Source organism: Lactuca virosa, chromosome 4 (assembly GCF_052849685.1).
Source record: "Lactuca virosa cultivar CGN04683 chromosome 4, Lactuca_virosa_CGN04683_v6, whole genome shotgun sequence".
Taxonomy (NCBI): domain Eukaryota; kingdom Viridiplantae; phylum Streptophyta; class Magnoliopsida; order Asterales; family Asteraceae; genus Lactuca; species Lactuca virosa.
Window position 1 is genome coordinate 94,820,134 of NC_136429.1, and position 23,854 is coordinate 94,843,987.

The window sequence follows — 23,854 nt, forward strand, 5'->3', positions numbered from 1 at the left end:
ACCAGGTCAGGGGGAGCTATTGACAGATCAAGGGAAGTATTGAAGATTGGTTGGTCGGCTCTTTCAAACTTCTTTGTAAAAAAGGGGCTCTTTTCAAAAGTTTTTGTAAAAAAGGGGCACTTTCAAACTTCTTTGTAAAAATGGGGTTGTGCCCCATTTCTATTCCTATGATTTTGATTTAAGTTACGTATATGGTCCTTTAAGTTTGATCTAATTATCATTTTCAGTTATACATTTGTTTTTTTTTATTTTATATTTTCATTTTACACATTGATTTATAAATAATATTTTTTATTATGAATATGTTATTAAATTTTATATATAGACCTTAATAGTTTATACAATTTAAAATTTTCTTTAACTTTTAATCAATATTAATATTAAATATTATTAAAATTATATATGTTGAATAATTATATGGATATTATTAGAAGTAGAGATAAAATAAATAAATATACAAATTTTATATATGAATTGTCTAATCACTAACAATGCATGTAAAAGCAATTTCAAAATAAATGAATAATCCAAAATTATCACTGTACATTTGGTACTCTATTGTGGATGTATTGTCATTTCAATTCTTTGTAATCGGGTACAATTTACTTTTTGATGCTATAAACTCTAATTACTGAATTGAGTTTTTCTCATAAATCCTGCAAATTTTTCTCTCCTCGTAGTTGCATCCTCAGTTTCCATACATTTCTCATCTTTGTATTATCAGTTCTATTTCTATCTCAAACATAAGGTATGTATATATATATATATATATATATATATATATATATATATATATATATGTAACAACGTGAATTTCCAAAACAATTTTTCATTTTTAAAACATACTTTTATTCATCAAAACAATATCAAGCAAACTGTATCCACTGTCATAATAACAAACTAAACCCAGAATCTCAAAACATAACCTCTATGAGTGTGTACGGATCATGCCGGCGCCTTCCCGCGATCCTCGCTAGCACCTGAAACACATAACACAACAACTGTAAGCATAAATGCTTAGTGAGTTCCCCAAAATACCACATACCACACATATGCCTTTCCAGGCCACAACTCTGTAGGATCTTCCGATCCATGTGTCTCAGGGGACTTCCGTACCAAATCCCGGTAGACCTTCCGGTCCTACCCGTATCGACCTTCCGGTCCGTAACCTCTTGACCTTCCGGTCCATGTCATCTTGACCTTCCGGTCCATATCATCTTGACCTTCCGGTCCATACCATACATGACATACATAACACATACATATCACATAACCGCATATAGCACATACATCTCATAGCATACAAGACCTTCCGGTCACACATAGGTACCCTTCCATGTACAGTATAGTGAGAAGACTCACCTCAATGAAGTCGGATAAACTCTCGTGCTCAACATCCCGACCTAGCCTCCTCCTATTATTCAAATAACATTCCCGATAAATATTCTCTCATAGCCTCATCTCTACAGATTGGGTAGAAGGCCATTCTACCCCTCTGTGAACTCTCTTGAATCAGTCTTGACCAGAACCCTAAAGTCAACGAAAGTCAACGGTCAAACTTTGACCCGACTCGTCGAGTGCACAAGGGCGACTCGGCGAGTCCATGCGGGTTCTCTGAATCCTTCTAGCCTCTCTTGGCTCGTCGAGTCATCGTCCCACTCGACGGGTTACACCTGTCACGAATCGCGGGGCAACCCCGACTCGACTCGTCGAGTCCCATTATGGACTCGGCGAGTTGCATCCATGGCAACACTGAAATGACCTTCTCAGGTCAGATCTACTTCTCTAACCTATAGATCTGGCATTCCCAACCACTATAATCACGTAAAGGTCCGACCTTTACACTCATGCAATGCCCAATAAGCTCCTTTGGGTGAAATAACCTCCAGAATGGCAACCTAGGGTCATATCTCTAATGGAGTAGCAAAAAGCAAGATAGATAGGACTCTCTGGACCTCTTAAGGTCCAGATCTAAGAAGAACTCCACCTTGGGACCTCACATACTTCGAATCCAAGCCAAAGAAGGCATAAGAAAACCGTAGATTCAAGTAGATCACCAAATACACGAGATTGAGCACAGATTAGTACCTCTAGCAGCCTCTTTTGATCAAATGGGTGATAGATCTGAGCTCCTCAATCTTCCTTGTTTGTACTCCTTCCTTCTTTCTTGCAAAATCACACTTAGAATGATGAATTAGCCCTCCTCTTGCACTACAAGCTTTCTCTCCGCTCTCTAGGGTTTCTCAGGGGTGCATTGGCCGCAAATGGAGGCGATAAAGGCCTTTAAATAGGGCACAGACCCCGAGAATTAGGGTTTCACTTAACAGCGCAGACTCGCCGAGTCCACGCATCGACTCGTCGAGTCCTTCATTAAATCAGACAAGAAATGCGCGCTCCTACTCGGCGAGTTTGAGCGTCTACTCGCCGAGTCCCTCTATAAAACTCAAGATAAATGAACTTTATAGCATACCTGGAAATCTGGATGTTACAATTCTCCCCCACTTAAATTAGATTTCGCCCTCGAAATCGCTCCTCAACCACATAGATAGAAACCAAACACTCGAAAAGCACCACTGAGAGGTCCTCCCACCAAAACGATATCTTTCTTCATGAATACTTGGATCCGACCAGGAACTCCAAATTTGGAACAAAACCGACCCCTCTATCGCTAAAATACCCCTTTCTGACCTTCCCAGAATCGGGAAACTCTAGTGGCATGGCCTGCCGCCAGACCCTCCACTCACGCTATCATCATGATATTCGCTCTTCGAATCATCAAACCCTGATAACTCACTGCTCCTCTGATTCTCACAAAGCAAAATCTGATAATCGGCTAGCGATCGCTCATACCAACGTACCAAAACAGTCTGAATTCACCATTATGACCTTGAAGAATTCCCGTTCACCCCAAGGTCTCCGATCAACGGCCACTTGCCGTGGAGGCACTCATCCTTTTCAAACATAACACATGCACCATCTTGCTCTGCACCTCGTCTCAATCACCAACAACCCTGGGCTTATGAGTTCGCACTGCCGATCTCTCCGTATCCAGATCTCTAACCGTTCTCGATCGAATCTCTAATCCCTTCAATAAAATACCCGGTTCTCCCCCACTTAGGGTTCGAACCAACCCCAATCGGTGCACCAGCAATCTATCCCACAGACTGTTTCCACCGTTAACATCGCACCGACTCCTGGAAGGTGCTACACAACGCTCGATGATCCCCTGACAGAGATCGAGCAACTCCAATGCCCCAAAACTTAGATGAAATCCTCAGAACTTCCTACCATGACTGCCTTTAGTCATTCAGAATCTCACACCATTCCATCACCGGACCTCCCTAACCGTCCGGTATTAACCCTAACTCTTAGTCTGGAAGTAATGATCTACCGTACTCCTTATCATCGACTCCTCAACCAACGTTCCATCGCGTTACTTATCATAAGAGCAGAACCCATATTTCCACTCTTAATACCTATCAAAGACAATAAGGGCCACCGCCCTGATATACTCTTCTTGATCGTCCGACGCTGCAGCTAACACATGCCCTACTATACTCAATTAGGGTGTATCCTGGTCCTTGACCATCTCAGTCCCTACTGGCGACATGTTCAAGCTATACCTTTACCTCGCGGCAGACCTACTGCCATATACTCTGGTTGGAGATCACCATCCGTGCAATCCCACAGGGCTCACCCCCAAACTCAAAAACCGAAATCTCATCACCTCTTACGTCTCCCACAGGAAACGGAAATAGCACCACTCGGGTCACAGAAAGTGACCTCTCCACTATCGGCCGGTCGCCCAGCCCAGACCGTATTCTCCCATAATGCACCATCCCTACTCATTCTTGAGTCTTACGACTCCAACTGGCATATCACCCACAATCCCTCGGAGCTCACTCGATTTCCCTTTTCAAGGGATGCTCCACTAAAACTTGTTCATCAAGGCCTTCTGGCCCCATACTCATTCACCACTGATCTCAGTCTAGACAATCCCCATGGAATAACCGGTAAAAACCCGAAATACTAACTGCCACATGTCATGGCACTCAAACCGCGTGGCCACCTCTCGATCTGCTATGAATCATGGTACCCGCACCATGTTATCTCTTCTTAATCCTATACGAATCATGGTACTCGAACCATGTTCCCTCTTCTCATTCCACCTCACATCATGGCACTCGAACCATGACATCACCTCTCGACCTGCTACAACTCATGGTACTCGAACCATGACGCCACTTCTCAATCCTTTACTTATCATGGTACTCGAACCATGACATCACTTCTCAATCCGCTACTTATCATGGTACTCGAACCATGACATCACTTCTCAATCCGCTACTTATCATGGTACTCGAACCATGACATCACTTCTCAATCCGCTACTTTTCATCCTCCGGATTAGCCTTCCGGATCGCCGCGGTCATCTCGTCATGAATCATACGACGAATCTCATCATCGCTAACACCGCTGCTCTCCGGTGTGTGTGGTGTACCAACCATGATGTCTCTGAAACACAACACAAAGATACCAGAGACTCGATCGAGTATCTTTCAGTAGTACGGGCCCAATACTACCTTCCACACCGCATCAGCATTCATTCCAAGTCCTCCTCCTAGGATCCTAGATCACAAGTATTCTACATCTCGCTAAGCATAGGCTACCCTTCGGTAGACTTCCCATAAGCTCCTCACTGCTACCTACTCCCTCTCGAAGCATCTCAAAGCAGCAGTAATCTCCTAGGCTAAGGCATCAGAAATCAGGCCACTCTAGTCCTAATATGAATACCTAGCCTACTCTAGCATGCATAACATATCATATCATATTTCGTAACACATAATGTAAGGGTATTTTAGGAAATCACCGTTCGGGCGCTGGCTGATCGTACACACTGCTTCCTTCTGCCTTTCTCAAAATCTTTTACTCTCTTAGAAAAATTGTTTATCTTATGAAAAACTTTCTCAAATCCTCAGATTGAGTTCAGATTCATCCGAAGATGCACCCGAATCCCTCAAACCAAGGCTCTGATACCAACTTGTAACAACGTAAATTTCCAAAACAAATTTTCATTTTTAAAACATACTTTTATTCATCAAAACAATATCAAGCAAACTGTATCCACTTTCATAATAACAAACTAAACCCAGAATCTCAAAACATAATCTCTATGAGTGTATACGGATCATGTCGGCGCCTTCCCGCGATCCTCGCTAGCACCTGAAACACATAACACAACAACTGTAAGCATAAATGCTTAGTGAGTTCCCCAAAATACCACATACCACACATACGCCTTTCCAGGCCATAACTCTGTAGGATCTTCCGATCCATGTGTCTCAGGGGACTTCCGTCCCAAATCCCGATAGACCTTCCGGTCCTACCTGTATCGACCTTCCGGTCCGTAACCTCTTGACCTTCCGGTCCATGTCATCTTGACCTTCCGGTCCATATCATCTTGACCTTCCGGTCCATACCATACATGACATACATAACACATACATATCACATAACCGCATATAGCACATACATCTCATAGCATACAAGACCTTCCGGTCACACATAGGTACCCTTCCATGTACAGTATAGTGAGAAGACTCACCTCAATGAAGTCGGATAAACTCTCGTGCTCAACGTCCCGACCTAGCCTCCTCCTATTATTCAAATAACATTCCCGATAAATATTCTCTCATAGCCTCATCTCTACAGATTGGGTAGAAGGCCATTTTACCCCTCTCTGAACTCTCTTGAATCAGTCTTGACCAGAACCCTAAAGTCAACGAAAGTCAACGGTCAAACTTTGACCAGACTCGTCGAGTGCACAAGGGCGACTCGGCGAGTCCATGTGGGTTTTCTGAATCCTTCTAGTCTCTCTTGGCTCGTCGAGTCATCGTCCCACTCGACGGGTTACACCTGTCACAAATCGCGGGGCAACCCCGACTCGACTCGTCGAGTCCCATTATGGACTCGGCGAGTTGCATCCATGGCAACACTGAAATGACCTTCTCAGGTCAGATCTACTTCTCTAACCTATAGATCTGGCCTTCCCAACCACTATAATCATGTAAAGGTCCGACCTTTACACTCATGCAATGCCCAATAAGCTCCTTTGGGTGAAATAACCTCTAGAATGGCAACCTAGGGTCATATCTCTAATGGAGTAGCAAAAAGCAAGATAGATAGGACTCTCTGGACCTCTTAAGGTCCAGATCTAAGAAGAACTCCACCTTGGGACCTCACATACTTCGAATCGAATCCAAAGAAGGCATAAGAAAACCCTAGATTCAAGTAGATCACCAAATACACGAGATTGAGCACAGATTAGTACCTCTAGCAGCCTCTTCTGATCAAATGGGTGATAGATCTGAGCTCCTCAATCTTCCTTGTTTGTCCTCCTTCATTCTTTCTTGCAAAATCACACTTAGAATGATGAATTAGCCCTCCTCTTGCACTACAAGCTTTCTCTCTGCTCTCTAGGGTTTCTTAGGGGTGCATTGGCCGCAAATGGAGGCCATAAAGGCCTTTAAATAGGGCATAGGACCCGAGAATTAGGGTTTCACTTAACAGCGCGGACTCGCCGAGTCCACGCATCGACTCGTCGAGTCCTTCATTAAATCAGACAAGAAATGCGCGCTCCTACTCGGCGAGTCTGAGCGTCTACTCGCCGAGTCCCTCCATAAAACTCAAGATAAATGAACTTTATAGCATACTTGGAAATCCGGATGTTACAATATATATCTTGAATATATAAATGATGTCAATATTAAATTTAAGATACTAATTTATGTCATTTATCGTATGATTTGCAGTTAAATTCTCTTATATTCGTTGTTATGGCTCTAAGTCGTCCCTTTATGATCATTTTATATTGGGGTGGTAATATTGAATATGAGAATGGATTGATCAAGGGTGACCAATCAACTTTGTCAACTTCAGATATTCTTAAGCACAAAATACGGTATGAACAATTTAAAGATTTGATTTATACACATGTTGGAGTTGAATGATGATAGATGTGAGACAAATAATGACTTTGGATTTGATGAGCCCAACTCAGAGTGTAATAGTGAGTCATGAAGCAATATTAGCGTCAATTCCGATGATGCAAGTGACACTCCGGTTGTGAACTTTATGAATGATGTTGGAAATATAGGGGATGATGACATAGAAGACCTAGAGGACAACATTCATATAGATCTTTGGAAGGAATCTGAAAACAAAATTACGCTAGGAATGCAATTTGAAAGGTAAGTTGCAAGTGAAAAAGGCTGTAACACTTTGGTATATCAACCAAAATAGAGAGTTTAAAGGGTACGAAAGTAAAAGTAACAAATGGGTAGCAAAATGTAAGACTGTAGGAGATGAAGGAGAAAGCAATAGTTCTATGCACCATGAACCACCTTGTCAATGGTATATTCGTGTAATTAAGAAGAAAAGTCATAAAATGTGGCAGATTACACGTTCGGTGGATGCATATAATTGTTTTGGATCTTGTATTGGCAATGATAACAAAAATTTGAACTTTGCAACGATTGCTTCATACATCCTCCACTCAATTGAAAAAGATGTTGCTTATCCGGTGAAACATATACAAGCCGATATTAAAACTATTCTGCATGTTGATGTTTCTTATGATAAGGCATGGCATGGTAGGAGAAAAGCCATAGAGAATATTTATGGAACTTGGGAGAGTAACTTTGCTGAGTTACCTAAGTATATTACAACTTTGCAGTCTTCAAACCCTGATACAGTTGTCACGTGGTTTCATAAACCGAATGTCACATCACATGTAGCAACATTCAAATATATGTTTTGGGCTTTTGGACCAGCCATTACAATATTTCAGTTGTGTCGGGCTGTTATTTCTGTTGATGGTACTCATTTGAAGGGTTCGTACAAAGGAAAAATGTTTGTTGCTGTTGCAAAAGATGCTAATAATCATATATTACCAATTGCTTATGCTATTGTGGATGAGGAGACTGTGCATAGTTGGTGTTGGTTTTTTGATCAGTTTAGACAATTTGTTGGTCAAAATAGACAATTATGTGTTATTTCAGACATACATCAAGGAATAATTCATGCATTGGCGAATTTACCAAAATGGAAAGAGCCATTAGCATACCATCGCTTTTGTCTCCGGCACATCAGAAGTAATCTTATGAAAAGGTACAAGAACGTGCGCCTTAAAAGATTATGTTGGTCTATTGGTAGCACCACACAAAAAAGAAAATTCGTCAAGTATATGAAAGCGATAAAAGAAATCAATGTTGAAGCTTGGGAGTATCTAAGTCAAATCGACAAAAGTCAGTGGTGTCTTTTATATGATAAAGATGACAGGTGGGGTTCCTTAACGATGAATATCTCTGAGAGTATGAACAATGCATTGCGAGGAACAAGACAATTACCGATTAGGGCATGTATTGATCTTACATTCAATAGAACTGTGCAACTTTTCATAAAGCATAGTGATGTTGCATTGAAATGCAATACACCTCTACCATCGCGTATGTGGTGTCTCTTTGTTAAACGTGACACTCACGCACAAAGTCATACTTTATCTGAGTTTTACTACAATGAAGGTGTATACATAATCATTACTAGGCCACGAATAAATGGAACAAGTGGAATTACGCATACTGTCCGTTATTTCCAACACACATGCATCTATGGTAAGTGACAAATGGAAATGTTTCCATGTTCGCATGCTCTTGCAGTTTGTCGAAATAGAGGGGATAATCCTATTTCAATTGTGAATGACGTGTACACTAGTGCTACCTATAAACTACAATATAATGCCGGTTTTGCACCACTTCCCCATGTTGATTATTGGTTAGATTTGAATTGGATGATTGAAGCGAATTACTCAAAACTTTCTATTGCTCGAGGTAGGAGGCTTGCAAACCGAATACGTAACGAGATGGACATTCATCATCTCGGTGAACCCCGTAGATGTGAATTATGCCACCAACCAGGTCACAATCGAAAAAGTTGTCCAAATTCTCAACCAAGGTTTAATGTGATGTAAGCAATGTATTTTATTGATCTTGTAAGTTTAGTGATCTTGTAAGTTTATGTTTATTTGATTTTGTATTTTAATGTTGAATTGGTTTGTGATTTCTTAATGTTATAATATGATGTGAAATATATGTTTTATTTATATAATTTTAGTAATATGTAATTTTGTTATTGATTGAAGACGTTAATGATGTATTTTTAGTTGTATAAATTAGTAAGGTCTATATATATATATATATATATATATAATTTAATAATATATTTATAATTAAAAAATATTATATTAATAATACATTTATAATAAAACAAAATATTATGTATAAAGTTGGTTAAGATAGAAAACAAAAATAGAATATAAAAGGTAAATGTGTAATTGAAAAGTTGTATAATATAAAACTAAACATTTTAATATTGTATAAGGGTCATTTATGTAATTATAAACTCATACGTAAAATTTCAAGTGGGGCCACAACCCTAATTTTACAAACCAGTTTGAATGAGCCAAAACCTCCGCCGGACTCCGCTCCGCAGGACCCGATACCGTACATGACTAATTTTTTAAAAAATTCGGGAGGGGGCGAGGGCGAGATTAGCCCCCGTTTATTTTCCAGTCGAAATCGATTTTGTAACCCGAATCGGCCGGACCTTTCCTGTTTTGACTTTGCATGATTCAAAGAACCGAAAACCAACCCTACTCTGACAAAGCGGTCCAGGTCCGATCCATGGGTCCTAATGGTCACCCGTAGTTGCTGGGCATGTTGTGTATTTGAGTTCCAAGATGAGCGTGCCAAAATACGCCGTAGACGTCTTTCATACGCTATGTTCATCTGTTAAGCTGATATCTGTTTAGTGTTCCTTTTTTTTTTTTTTTTTTTTACTTAGTACATTCAAAGCAAAGATCGTTTGTTCATCGCATAAGTCTAGTTATTTTATGTAATATTTGGTTATTTTCACAAATATGAACTGTTATTCTTCTGTTAAAGTTTCGTTTATTAAGTACCAAGTTCAAATCTGGGTTTGCTTTTACTGTTTGTCCTTTCCCCTGTTTTGCATAAATAGTCCAGAATGTGTATTAATTTGTGGTTATATTTGATGGTGATTCTGTTATTTTATTTTAAAGATTAGATCTCAGATTGATTTAGATCATGTATAGGATTAAACAATGAACGGAATGAGCTTGATGACGTCAAAACCTTGCTGTCCTATGTATAATTTTGCTAAATTATACATAAAGCAAAATTATCAAACGGAATTTCTCCTCTTGTCAAAACCTTGCTGTCCTAAAAGCAAAATTATCGGCTTAATCCCATGTCGCTTATCAAACGGAATTTCAACTACACGTATGTTGAAACATCGTGCATATTTAATATCTGCTGTTAAAGATGGAAAACGTGGTTTGAGATCTCAAGTACCTACTAAAGGTAAAGGTAGTGGTGTTGTGGTACTCTCTGCTAGTATCATTATTGGTTTAACTCTAACTTTACTGGGAGTTCGTTGCACGATTTGTTTCTACCAAGGGAGGAATTGGAGGTCAGTTTATGCTTATTCTCCCTTTTTCAATGAAAATATATCAAGTTAAACAAACAGACTAATAAATTTCTCTAAATCTGTATTGTTTCAGAAATTTGGAAATCAAGTGCTCGTTTTCATTTCTATCTAAAGGTCCTGGCTCTTTTTGTAGCTGCACGCATTTTTGGCGGTATCCTGTATTGGTTTGCAGTATTACGACTTGACAAACCCTTTTCGATTGGAGATATAATACAAGTATATGTAATTTTAAGTTTTTTGTGATTAATTTAATCTTTTATGAATTTGTTATTATATATCTAGTTTGTTGGCTGCAGGTTGGATCTGTGAAAGGTAAAGTTATTAGGATGGGAGTGATAAGCACCTCACTGCTTACTGCAGACAATACTCCTATGGTTGTACCAAATACCATATTTTCTAGTGAGGTGACCATTACTTCTTTCCTCCCTAACCTTAAAAGTTTTGTTTTAGTATATAACATAGTCCTTTTTTTTGTTCATAGGCAATTGTGAACAAATCATATGCTGATTGGCATGAATTGGTGTCCAATATTTATCTTCTAGTTGATGAGAATGAGGAGATCCACAAGATGGTAGAAGAAATCATAGACACGGTGAAATCGAACCCAAACATTTACTTGGAGGGAGAGCCGCCGTATTGTTGCCCTTCTGCTATTAAAAGTAATTGGGTAGAGCTTAATTTTGGATGCAAACTAAAAAACATGGTATGTATTTTATTTTCACCAAATAATATTATGTGCACATTTTACAACATTGTACTTTAAAATATTTTTTAATTAGGACAATATCTTAGTAAGAAAAAAATAGAAGTAGGAAGGTAGATGTTGAGCTTCTGGAATTCTGCTAAATTTTTCTCCTTTTTGTGTAAACGATTTGTCTCATATTTTGCAGGGTGAAGGCGACTTACTTTCAGCAAAGCAAGATATTCTTCTGCAGTTGGTTAAGATAATTGAGAAGCATGGGCTCAAACTAGATGATCACATGGGGAAACTAAACACTTTCTAACTCTCTGGATCTGTAAATAAATACTTTTAACTTTTGGTTTTGGGTTTCAACACAAAAAAGATAGTGTTTTTGTGGTCTGTAACCATCTTCATTTTAATCCTTGAAGTTGGTATTAGGAAAAACACTGATTGGGTTGTCAACTTATGTTAAGAAAATGTCAAAGACCCGAATAGCATCTTAATGCGTTTCTAAAATATCATGTGTAAACTTTAATGCTATTTGTGCACAAGGTTCCATTTCTTTAAACACTGATTGGGTTGTCAACGCATGCTTTTTTACTAGTTTACTTAAAAGTTTTAAGTAAACTAGTAAGCGTTTTGCCATGGGTTTGAATGAAGTGTGGTTGTATGTGACATAACTAGCATTCAAAAATAGACATTGATAACATTAGTAATCTTCAATGATTTGTAGCATAACAATGTGTAACAAAGTGTGGTTATATGATAACATGATTACATCCATTATCATCATTTACTTCAAGGATAACATAACATTTAAAAAAAAAATAGACACCAACTCATTTTTTACATTTAAGAAGCAAATTATAGGTTCATAACCTATATAAAATAATTTTGGGTCAAATGATTATATACATATTAATTCTGGAGTTGGTGAACAGGAAAGGATTGTAATTTTGAATTTGACCACAAATTTCTACGCTTTAAGACAATTGCCACACACTTTTTGGATTTTACACTTAACTTTCTCAACATCTTCTTTCACACACCGATTCTCTTGCCCAATGATTTCCAATTGTTTCCACCGCCTTCTACTACTTTCATCTACTTTTTGCATCGCTCATTCGAAAAGTTGTCACCTTCGTCATCAAAGTAAGGACGCAAAGGGACTGCGGTTCTTCATTCCTCTGTGTTGTGTGTTAACGGGAACGAAAAAAAGGGAGGGCGGCCGCCGATGCACCACCGGAGAAACCAGCGCCATAGCCGGAGACTACCGGAAAAAACTTTGTAGGTTAAACAATTTTTCCTATTTCTGATTTCTGCCTTAAGATTGGCTACACCATCGATTGAATCTTTTCAATTACACAGTATCGACAACTGGAAGACACGTGTAGAAAGCTTTTTAGATTTTCAGATAGATTAAGGTTGATTGCAAAATTGATTTTCTTTTTTCACTTCTGGTTTTAGGTATTACGTTTTTTTGTCCAACACACTTCTACACTTGTGTGAAATTGATTGTCTTTTTTCGCTTCTGGCTATGTATTTTTTTTCGTTGGAGTTCCAGTTTGACGAAATTCATTTTGGTTATGGTCCGATGAAACAACGGAATAGGTACGGGTTACCGATGTTTCCTTTTTGCTTGAGGTGGCGCAGTTCGCATAGACTGCAATAGATGGTATCGGATTTTTCTTGTGCTCAATTGCTTATATCCCTATCTTATTTCGTGTTTTCCCAAAATAATTTACGTGTTTGTATACTGACAAATTCTAATGAGATTTTGTTGTCCTGACATTAATCACCTGTTCATGTCTCTTTGAAGAACTAAAACCCCAATACTGGCACAGTTGCTTGGTACCACTACCCAACAGCGTTGCATCGGATCAATTATAGCAGGTTATTCAAATACATAACTTTTTTATGTCACATAAATGAACTAACAAAAAATTAAGGTTGTGACTACATTGATGGATGGTAGGTCATTCAATTTCCCGACAGGTGAAGTGAAACTGATGACAGTTTAATAGAACAGGTTTCCAATTACCCATGAAATTTAATTATACCCTGTCCAGTTGATATTGAGTTTTGAAATTGAGTTTCACCATGCATCCCAACTGCTTGAACCAGGGTGGCCCTTACTATATTTTTTTCGTGCTTACTAAAGGTAAAGAAAAAAAAAAGTTGTTTATGAGGGTATTATGGTCTTTTAAACGTGGGTTCAAACTACAGTCAAATTTTGAAGGTTAAAGATCCAGACAACTCATCACAAACAGTCTATGAATCATGGGTTCTACAAACTACCAATTATCCTAAGGTAAATGTTTCACAATTACTTTCCTACCCTTTAAGTGATTCCAAAATCTTAGTTCTGGGATGGGGATTTGCAAGAATTAGTGGATCAAATGGAGTATTTAAGGGCGTCCAATGCTTAAATTATTGACATTTTATTGTTTGTGGGGTGTCTGCAGCTCCACCTCTTCTTTAGTACAAGTCAGAGAGATGCATATGATTCTTTAATGTCTTGTGCTGAGGTGATTGTGGATTTTGCAAGGATACTAAACTGTTGTTTTCTTGTATCCTTTTGATGTTTTTATTTTATTTAATGTTTTTTTTCTTAACAGTAAATTTATTTTGGGACAAAACACCCCTTCTTTTATTATCTCTGTTTCTTGCAGAGGCCAAAGAAACAAGAAAGAGAAGTTAGAGGGGTAAAATTAGAGCTAAAAGTGAAGGTTAATTCTGTTGGGTTTAGGGTATGTTGGTCATAAAATAAAAAAAAATACCGAAAAAATAATTTAAAATATTTATGAATTCTGTTGCTACTTCAGTTAGGGTATCATTACGTTGCTTTCTTATACAAACACATATTTATACCTGTATCTCCAAAAATAAGTTCAAAATAAACGACTCTTGTAGACAAAAGAAAATCATTCTCTACTTAACACATCACCATCACCATTAAAGTGAAGTCAACGAAATACAAAACAAAAATTTATGAACATTTAGGTAAATCTAATCCAATCTAGCGCCAACGGCGCATGTAATTCCTACTAGTTTTTATCAAAAATTATAAAAAATAGAGAAAGAGGTGGGCTCCTTTTTTATTTGTTTGGGAAAATTTCATATATATCTTTGCAAACATTAGATATTACCTTCCAAAATTCATAATTACTTATATATCATTTTTAACCTATTAAACTCACATTTATATCCAATCCTATAATTTAATAAGGAATAAATCAATTTAATATCAAAAACATATATTTAAATGTTAAATACATATAAATTTATCAAAATACCCTTTGCATATTATATCAAAATCAAATTCTATTAGTTTTTTGGGTAAATTACACCAATCGTCCCTCGTGCACATGCCAAAAAACGTGTTTAGTCCCTATTTTTAAAAATTAACTCGGACCGTTCATCGTTTGTTTTAACCTTTCACACTTCATCCCTCCAGACATAAAAAGACTATTTTACCCTTTACAATTTATTTTTTAATTTTTTTATTTGTTTTATCATTTTTCAGTTAATAAAAAAAGAAAAAAACATATACACCTATCCACCCTCCCCCTTTTCTTTCCCTACATTTCTTTCGTCTCCCTGACTATCTGGAAAGAGCAAAACACCACCACCATCGTATTCTCCGGTGACCCAATAACATCTCTGGCGACTCTGAACAGAAAAGAAAGAACTCATTTTTTTTCTTTAAGAACTTCACCATTCTCTTTCTCTTGTAGCTCTTTCTCTTTAAGAACTCCATTTCATGGACCGAAAAGAAAGAACAGGTCGACGAACCCTATCGGAAATGGTCGGAGAAGAAGATGCGGGTAAACGCAAATCCTAAATAGACGTCTCCATCTGATGTGTCATAACACAAATCCTAGATCGATGTCGCATCCCTTTGTCTTTTTAGATGTGCGGCTGGAGGTAGCGATAGGGTTTCAAGAGGTGGCGATAGGAGGTCTAGAAGAGTCACATAGGTGGTGATGGTGGCTTTGCGAGGTCACTTTTATCCGGCGAGGCGACGACTTCATATGTCGCTGGAAGTGGCTTCAACATCGATAGATGGGATGTGATTGTAGGTAAGGGAGTTGGCTAGAGACTGTGATAAGTGGTGATGGTGGCTCTGCGAGGTCACATTCTCTAGAGGTGGAGACGATGATGGTGACCGGCGATCTAGCCGATGATTTTTGGTGGATATTATCGTTGGAAGTGGCTTCACCAAGTTTGTGAGTTTGTTTCCGATTAGCAACAATTGAAGTGTGGGGTGTGGAAAATGTAGGGCCTCTATTTTTTTTAAAGAAAATTGATAATAAAAATAATAAAAACATTAAATTAATTGATGTGACAACCCGAAAGATTTAGATCAAGCAAGGTCTAGATTGTAACCATGTGCAAGTAAATTCAAATGTAGTTTGTCATAATAAAGTATTACAAACCAAGAGGACATTGTTCGTATAAGATAATATGAATTACACTTAGAAAACCTTGTCGTAATTAATCTTGAAAAAAAAAGAAATCATCAAACTATAAACAAAATCACACTCTAATGAAATAGCCCCCTCAAGACCGAAATCACCCATTGTGAGTGATTCAAAAGCGAATCTCATGTGCTTTCGGAGTTTTCTATTGAGTTTTCTATCGAGTTTTCTATTGAGTTTTCTATTGGGTTTCTCCATGATTTTGGTCACATAAAAGTAGTTTCCAGTGGGATTTTTTTTATTAGATTTGATGTACGTCGAAGATACACCTTGGGAGGAAAGCTTCAGCTTTACATGGATTCACCCAACAAACTATCATGCAACACACCCAAACATCTAACATATATCCATACTCACTCATCCCATTTAAACCACGACAGAAGACTCTTTCTGGATTACTAGCACCCTTCATTTTTCCTTCTTCCATTCCTTTTACATTTCCAGCTTCAAGTTTTGAAATTATCTCAAGAACAAGCTAGGTTCTTTTTAAAAATCTTCATCATCTAGGTGGTCCTAAGATTTTTGGTAAGTAATTTTGACAACTCCTAGTGTTTTCGCACATTATTTTGCTGATTTCATATCATTTACACACAAATTTTCGTGTGTTAGAATCACTAGGAAACTCGCATCCAAGAAGCTCTTCAAGTTCACCCACTTCATTCTAGGCTCGACATCATCTTCATTTTCCTTCCTACAACTCGAAAACATCAAGGTGAGCTTCATACCCCCATGTTTTTCGTGTTTTTCATGCTTTTCGGGGGGGGGGGGGGGGGGGGAGATACAAGTCAAGTTTCCTTTACCCATTGAATATTTACATGCACCACCTTGTTTATGGAATATTTTGTGTTTATGATGTCAAAAACCTCATGCTTACACACCTAAAAATCATGTTTTATAAGCTTGTTATAAGTTAAAATGAGTTTGTCCATTGGACATTTGCATGCATTATGGTTATAGGTTGAACATGGAACAAATTCTTGTATAAAATGGTTGATATCATTTGTTAACTACATAAAATCATAACATATGTGATTGTCAACACTTTTATTACACAAAAATTGGGCTTAAAGGTTAATATACTTGAAAACAACAAGAACACATGTTGTAGAAACTCAAATATGTTTTGATCTTTGGATAATTACTTGTCCCACTTTTACAAATTAAAAATTTTACAAGTACAAAAATGTTAAAGTCATCTTATGGTTTTTATAAAAAAAATTGTGACCTACTAAATGGTCAAGTTAAACTATTTTGTGTTTACAAAGTTACAACCGGAAAAAATATGAGATATACAAAACTACAAATTTTTGGAGATTTTTACTAGAATTAAACTTTTCTAGTAAAAATAGTCGTAATTATGTTGTCACTATTTTGATGGTTTGAAACCCAAGGATATTATGTTATTTTTACAACATATGAAACTACCGGACATATTTATTATTGACTATTTATATAAAGTTTTACAAATAATTTACACAAAAGAGAATAAAAAACAAACTGTTGACAGATCAGTTTCCATGTCGTAAACAACATTTTATGAAACTTATAAAACGCGTGTCGTAAACAGCATGTTGTGAAACTCATAAAAAGCGTGTCGTAAAATATATGTCATAAATTTTCAATAGAGTAATCATTTCACATTACAAGAAAAAGGGGAGTCCTAGTTCACGTAAATCTGTTAATGCTTTAGTGAGACATTCTCTTCACCGTACCTATCTAGCGTACAACCTAAGTCCTGTATTATAACCAGAGTCTCCTGGAGGGAGAGCGGGGTAGTTGTGTATAGATCTATACGGAGATTGACACCCCCACACCTGAGTTGTTCGCTACAGCTAGACGGGTCAGTCTAGGGTGACAAATATCCACCAATTCCGACGCCTAACGCCGTAACACGCATAACAGTCATATCAAGCATGATTATGGTAATTCACATAGGGATTAACAATACTATCTTGGTTTACGGGAAGCTCACACTTCACTGGTTTTATAAAATATAAAACTACATACTATTTTTCAGTACACTATATTCACCATTTCGGTCTTAGGGTTTAAGGCTATAGATTTTCATACATCAGAAAATATTGGATTTTCTGGGAACATACGGTTACAAGATACAAAGAAACATGCATACATACATTTTCAGTCTTTGGTATAAGACATACAACACACTATTATAGAAAATATCGGATTTTCTGGAAACATAAAATTCTTTCAAACAAAACAGATACAAACCGTTTTTCATACAAAAATACTTATGAACTCACCAACATTCATTGTTGACGATTTTCAAAATGACTTGTATTCTCAAATAACCAGTAAGCAGGTACTAAGTCATCAGGAAACTGGATTTTGTTGCACTTTGGAATTTTTACTTTTCAGTTAATGTTGTGTAACTTTGAACAAATACACTATGTAAACAATGCAAGTTTGTATTTCTTAATGTATGTTGTGCGGGTTGTTATGTTTCATTCATATTCAATTGTTATGATACCATACAATGACATCATCCGCCCCCGGACGTTTTTGCCGTCCTGGTTCGGGGACGTGACAATTGAAAATTAAAAAATAAAGTTATTATCGTCATTTCAGTTTTTGAGGGATGAAACATGCAAAGTTAAACCCAATGAGGGACGGTCCGAGTTAATTTTTAAAAATAATGACTTGTTTTCACGTGCACTAAGGACGATCGGTGTAATTTAGCCAAGAAATCATTGGCAGTCCCCTCTTGGTCGATCAACCTCTCACCTCCGCCAACAAGACCAGTTCCGTCTCCCTCCCATCTTCCGATCTCCCTCACATTCTTCTCTCTTCTCTCTTAGCCCTCTACCGGCTACCACCACCGATTGAGACCTAGCTTAACCATCTCCTCGTTCATGAAAGATGCGTCGTCGCCCACACATTCCTCTTCCTCTTATCACCGGTGGCCACCATGGAAGCCTCAAACCTCAATTTCTAGTATTTGAGAGCATCAAGCCTTAATTTCAAGTACAAGTAGGTATCAAATTCATGTTTAATTTCGTATGTGTTGATTGGCTTCTAAAAGGAAAAGGGTTTCAGAGAATCGGTAAAACCCTAATTCAGTCTCTCGAGAAAGGTATGTTGAGCTATATTCATCTGTTAAGCTGATATCGGTTTGGGGTTTCTTACCTAGTTGTTATTTTCACAAATACAAACAGTCATTCTTCTGTTAAAGTTTCGTTCTTTTAGCATTTAGTTCAAATCTGGGCATGCTTTTACTAATTCTAAAGATTAGAATGTTAGAAATCCTGTTTATCATTTTTTTTTTGAATCTAAACATATCGGTTTTAGTTTAGGTTTGTAATTGTATGATCGTGTTATTGATACATCGCTCTAAATAAAGCAGCATATAAACTCTTTGTTTGCGCATGTATTTCATTTTAATCCAACTTTTAACATTTCAAATCCTTATTATTATTATTATTTTATTATTTTATAATAAATAAAAGTCATTTTTGGACAGGTGGCGTTTTCCTGCCTATTCTAATTACATTGTTAAATTACGACTCTAGCCTTGACAGACATTTTTATTTTCCGCTCAATTGCGTATTCCACATATCTTGATCATATAAATCCCAAGAAATCAGGGGTTGATATGATATAATTTCATTCTAAATCACAGCAACTCATCAACTTAATCGTATACAAAACAGAAGGAGTAGGTTTGTTTTTCCCAAATCCTTTCTACATCGCTTCGGTGCCTTCTACCACCTTCCACACCTCTGATTGTTGCACCGATCTAGGTTTCTCTCTCTCTGTCTTTAAGTTTCTGTTTAGTAAATTCGTATTACACTCATAATTCTAAGTGCTTACTCAAAATTCCATGTTCTCCTGCCTTGCTTCAATTATTGGGAAGTGAAAATCAGGTTCTATTTTGTCGTTTCTTGCAATATCTTGAACATTCTCTAACCTTTTCTCCATTCCTTTTGTTTGTGGGTTTTCATGCACCCGAATATTGGAGTTATACGGAACCACTTATTTGGACAACATAATGCACGCTAACTATTTGATGTAATGCTTTGTTCTTTTGACAGAGAAAGTAGTAAAATTTGTTCTGTTTTTTTCATAATTCCTTTTGTTTTTATATAAAGTTGTAATTTGTGCACTAAATTTGCACATTCATAGACAATAGCTTGATTTTTTTTTTTTTTTTTCTTCTTCTCGTCAATGGGTTGATATGTCACTTTGAATTGAGTTGTTTATGCTATTACCAATGGCCAATGCTCACACTTTGAGAAATAGTTGCCTTGCTTTCCAGCATTTGCATGAACAAACAATTGATATTTGAAGCTCATGGAGAATTGTTCCAGAATAGCCAAAAAAGATGACTCTTTGTTTGTTTATCAAATTAGCATCTTACTTTATGGATTAGGTGTGTAGGATCAAACAATGAACGGAATGAGCTTGGTGATGTCAAAACCTTGCTGTCCTATGTATAATTTTGCTAAAAGCAAAATCCCATGTCGCTTATCAAACGGAATTTCAACTACATGTATGTTGAAACATGGTGCATATTCAATATCTGCTGTTAAAGATGGAAAACGTGGTTTGAGATCTCAAGTACCTACTAAAGGTAAAGGTAGTGGTGTTGTGGTACTCTCTGCTAGTATCATTATTGGTTTAGCTCTAACTAAACACCGAGAGTTTGTTACACAATTTGTTTCTACTAAGGGAGCAATTGGAGGTCAGTTTTTTATTTTAATGAAAATTTATTAAGTTATATCAAGTTAAACAAACAGACTAATACATTTCTCTAAATCTGTATTGTTTCAGAAATTTGGAAATCATGTGCTTGTTTTCATTTCTATCTAGTCGTCCTGGCTCTTTTTGTAGTTGGACGCCATCTAGGCGATATCCTGTATGGGGTTGCAGTATTACGACTTGACAAACCCTTTTCGATTGGAGATATAATACAAGTATATGTAATTTTAAGTTTTTTGTGATTAATTTAATCTTTTATGAATTTGTTATTATATATCTAGTTTGTTGGCTGCAGGTTGGATCTGTGAAAGGTGAAGTTATTAGGATGGGACTCATAAGCACCTTATTGTTTAGTGCAGACAGTCTTCCTATAAAAGTTTCAAATTCATTGTTTTTTAGTCAGGTGACCTTTTAATTCCTCCCTAACCTTAAAAAGTTTTAATTTATAACATAGTCCTTTTTTTTTTTTTTTTTGTTCATAGGCTATTGTGAACAAATCAAGTGCTAGTTACTGTGCAATGGTGTCCAAGATTTTTGTGGGAGTTGATGTGATTGATAAGATCCATGAGATATCAGAGGAAATCATATACATGATGAAATCTAACTCAAACGTTTACTTGGAGGAAGCGCATCCTTATTGTTGCCTTTCTGCTATTATAAATAATTGTGCAGAGCTTACTCTTGGATGCAATCTAAAAAACATGGTACGTATTTTCACCAAATTATATTATTTTTGTTCCTTTCTTTTACAACATGGTACTTTAAAATACTTTTTATTTAGGACAAAGCACTTCCTAAATTGACCTAGTAGTAGCATTGTGCTTTTCAACTTTTTTATTTTTTTATATTATAAGAGTTAAAGTTGCTTTGTATATAGATAACATAGCTAAAGTTACACTGATTTCTCAAAGTACAATGCTGTAACAGTAAGAATGGAAATCTTTTAGCAATGTACTTCCTTTGAAAAAAAAAATACCCAACTATAGCAATGTTGTCGAAATACAAATGAATTTTCAATGCTATAAAGTGTAGATTTTTTAAAGTATAGTGTCCAAAATCTTACATAAGTAAAAATAAAATAAAATCGAAAGAATGTTATATTTTTAATCGATGTCTCATGGTTTGCAGAGTGAAGACGAGTTATTTTCAGCAAAGCAAGATATTCTTCTGCAGTCAGATGAGATAATCAAGAAGCATGGGGTCAAACTACATAAGCACATGGGGGAAGTAAACAGTTTGTAACTCTCTGGATCTTTAAACAAATACTTCCAACTTATGTTTCTTGTACAATTAATGCTTTTGGTTTTGGATTTTGACACAAAAAAGATAGTGTTTTTGTGTTTGTAACCATCTTTATTTTAATCCTTGAAGTTGCTATTAGGAAACATTGATTGGGTTGCCAACTTATGCTAACAAAATGTCAAGACCCGAATAGCATCTCAATGCGTTTCTAAAATATCATGTGTACGTAAATTGTAATGCTATTTGTGCACAAGGGTCCACTTCTTTAATACTTTAAAGTAAATTATTGCATTATTACGTTATGTACTAATAAATCTATCCATATAAAATAACATTTGACTATCCATAAAAAAAGATATGATTGTCAATTCATTAATTTAGTTTTAATTTTTCAAGTGTCGTATCTTTAGTAATTATCTTCACAATCAAGTATCCTTAAATCTTGCATATCACTATATAAATTCATCACGTTTGTATCATCTTCCAACTACATGATTTTCGCCTAAATAAAATACGATGATCTTCATGATATTCTCCTTGTAGGGTATGTTTCAGAGGCTTATATGGATCGATTTCAATATTCAACTAATTCAAGCTTTGGCGATTTAAATGCTCTAGTATTTAACAAATTTCAACTAGTAAAGAAAATGCGATAATTATGTCGATTTTCTTATGCAAATACTCGCTTTGTTCATACATTGATTATCTGAAATTATGTTGCTCTTAATTCTGTATCTCTTATTTCTCTAAACACCTAGTGCCCTCAAATTCGGTGTTTATTGAAACTCAAAAAATATCTTGATGGATTCTGGTAATCAAGAACTTTATAAAAACGGTTACTAACTATAAGGTGTTGAATCATTGTAATCAAAATATTCAGTGAATGCTATTTAGGTGTTGAATCAACTTTAATTAGCAAGCAATGAATCGTTATATAAAAAGTTTGAAGAATAATATCAGGTTTCAAATCAGTTTAATGATATTATTTTAATAATTTCTATATAATAGTGCATATATTATGGTTGATAACCAGTATTTTACACTACAAGAATAACAGGCAATAACGGCGACACCTTTAGCAGCGACAAACACTTTTAGCGGCGACAACAAACAAACGCGTTTTTTGTCGCCGCTAAAGCCTTATGTTGGCGATCCGCGTCATTTCAAACCTAACCGTCGATTTAAGCGATAATCCAACGACTAGGAGGATGTAGAAAACCCCCCGTTGTTTTCCCTCCGGTGTGTCGCCGCTAAAGGCTTATTCTGGAGATCCACGTGATTTCAACCTCATCCGTCGATTTAAGCGATAATCCAACGACGTAGGAAACCCCAGATTGTTTTCCCTTCGATGTGTCGCCGCTAAAGGCTGCCCGTCGCCACTAAAGAACGTCGACAATAAAATCCTCTTCGTCCTCACTTTCTTTCCCGATCTTCTGTGTTTTCCCTTCTTCTCTCTGTTCTCCACCGCCGACCTCATCAGAATTTCACCTCTCTTCCTCTCCATTTTTTCTCCTTTTCTTTTCCTTTTCTCTTCTCCCTACTAAATTTGTGTTGGTTGTCAGAATTTTGAGATCCCCCACCGTTCTCGCCGGAGTATACCGCCACCACCATTGTTCTTGACGAAAATTTGATAATTTTGATCTTTTAGATGTGTATTTTGTGTTTATAGATGTGGATATGTATTTGTATGTGCATTTGTATGTATATGTGTATCTTGAGTGTATTTAACGTATGTATATGTGTTTTTGTATTTTTATTTGTATGTATATATGTATTTTGTATGTGTACTCTGTATATGTATGTGTTTTTGTATGTATATGTGTATTATGTATGTATGTATGTGTATTTGTATGTATAAAAATACATATAAATAGCGGCAACACCTTTAGTGGCGACAGAGAGTATTAGCGGCGACACACCTTTTGCGGCGACGGAAGGCAATAGCGGTGACCAGTGGAGCATTAGGACGAACCAACATCATCGACAGGTCGCCGCTAATACCTTTAGCGGCGACGCCCGTCGCCACTAAAGATCAATTTTCTTGTAGTGTTATGAGGAATAAGGAATTGGTTGCAAAATTCTTGCATTGGGAGTTACTTATTTTGGTGTTGACAATGTTGGTATTGTGGGTAGTTTGGGTTTGGGTTTTAGGTTTTGGGTTTCT

General features: G+C 36.8%; 3 protein-coding genes and 1 long non-coding RNA gene across 8 annotated transcripts; all 4 read left to right on the forward strand.

Moving 5' to 3' along the window:
- The first annotated feature begins 6,993 nt into the window (after positions 1-6,993).
- On the forward strand, positions 6,994-9,028 carry LOC145104784 (uncharacterized). The gene is made up of 4 exons (XM_079041970.1): positions 6,994-7,063; positions 7,157-7,250; positions 7,303-8,672; positions 8,718-9,028. Exons 1-4 carry the CDS (start codon positions 6,994-6,996, stop codon positions 9,026-9,028), a joined length of 1,845 nt encoding a protein of 614 aa, XP_078898096.1.
- Positions 9,029-9,516: 488 nt separating this feature from the next.
- Positions 9,517-11,783, forward strand: LOC145106469 (mechanosensitive ion channel protein 1, mitochondrial-like). Its single transcript, XM_079043437.1, has 5 exons — positions 9,517-10,548; positions 10,640-10,782; positions 10,863-10,970; positions 11,048-11,269; positions 11,457-11,783. The coding sequence occupies exons 3-5, from the start codon at positions 10,893-10,895 to the stop codon at positions 11,568-11,570; spliced, it is 414 nt and encodes a 137-aa protein (XP_078899563.1). The 5' UTR covers positions 9,517-10,548; positions 10,640-10,782; positions 10,863-10,892; the 3' UTR covers positions 11,571-11,783.
- Positions 11,784-12,244: 461 nt separating this feature from the next.
- Positions 12,245-14,072, forward strand: LOC145106471 (uncharacterized). 2 transcript variants are annotated; one of them, XR_013707559.1, is made up of 2 exons: positions 12,245-12,535; positions 12,716-14,072. It is a non-coding gene; the product is annotated as an uncharacterized LOC145106471 (long non-coding RNA). The 2 variants fall into 2 exon arrangements; XR_013707560.1 differs by having other exon boundaries at positions 12,860-14,072.
- Positions 14,073-18,404: 4,332 nt separating this feature from the next.
- Positions 18,405-21,835, forward strand: LOC145106472 (mechanosensitive ion channel protein 1, mitochondrial-like). Of its 4 annotated transcripts, none has more exons than XM_079043439.1 (6): positions 18,405-19,490; positions 20,128-20,431; positions 20,521-20,663; positions 20,744-20,851; positions 20,931-21,152; positions 21,577-21,835. In XM_079043439.1, exons 2-6 carry the CDS (start codon positions 20,137-20,139, stop codon positions 21,688-21,690), a joined length of 882 nt encoding a protein of 293 aa, XP_078899565.1. In that variant the 5' UTR covers positions 18,405-19,490; positions 20,128-20,136; the 3' UTR covers positions 21,691-21,835. The 4 variants fall into 4 exon arrangements, with proteins under 4 accessions (XP_078899565.1, XP_078899566.1, XP_078899567.1 ...); XM_079043440.1 differs by having other exon boundaries at positions 18,405-18,823; positions 20,120-20,431; XM_079043441.1 differs by having other exon boundaries at positions 18,405-18,823.
- The last annotated feature ends 2,019 nt before the right edge of the window (positions 21,836-23,854 follow it).

Bases quoted from the DNA above. Each gene is read 5' to 3' on its own strand.
- LOC145104784 (XM_079041970.1), top strand. From the start codon at position 6,994: ATGTTGGAGTTGAATGATGATAGATGTGAGACAAATAATGACTTTGGA. The intron at 7,251-7,302 runs GTAAGTTGCAAG...CAACCAAAATAG, and splicing joins CTAGGAATGCAATTTGAAAG to AGAGTTTAAAGGGTACGAAA. The intron at 8,673-8,717 runs GTAAGTGACAAA...ATGCTCTTGCAG, and splicing joins CCAACACACATGCATCTATG to TTTGTCGAAATAGAGGGGAT.
- LOC145106469 (XM_079043437.1), top strand. From the start codon at position 10,893: ATGGGAGTGATAAGCACCTCACTGCTTACTGCAGACAATACTCCTATG. The intron at 10,971-11,047 runs GTGACCATTACT...TTTTGTTCATAG, and splicing joins ATACCATATTTTCTAGTGAG to GCAATTGTGAACAAATCATA. The intron at 11,270-11,456 runs GTATGTATTTTA...CATATTTTGCAG, and splicing joins GATGCAAACTAAAAAACATG to GGTGAAGGCGACTTACTTTC.
- LOC145106472 (XM_079043439.1), top strand. From the start codon at position 20,137: ATGAACGGAATGAGCTTGGTGATGTCAAAACCTTGCTGTCCTATGTAT. The intron at 20,852-20,930 runs GTGACCTTTTAA...TTTTGTTCATAG, and splicing joins ATTCATTGTTTTTTAGTCAG to GCTATTGTGAACAAATCAAG. The intron at 21,153-21,576 runs GTACGTATTTTC...CATGGTTTGCAG, and splicing joins GATGCAATCTAAAAAACATG to AGTGAAGACGAGTTATTTTC.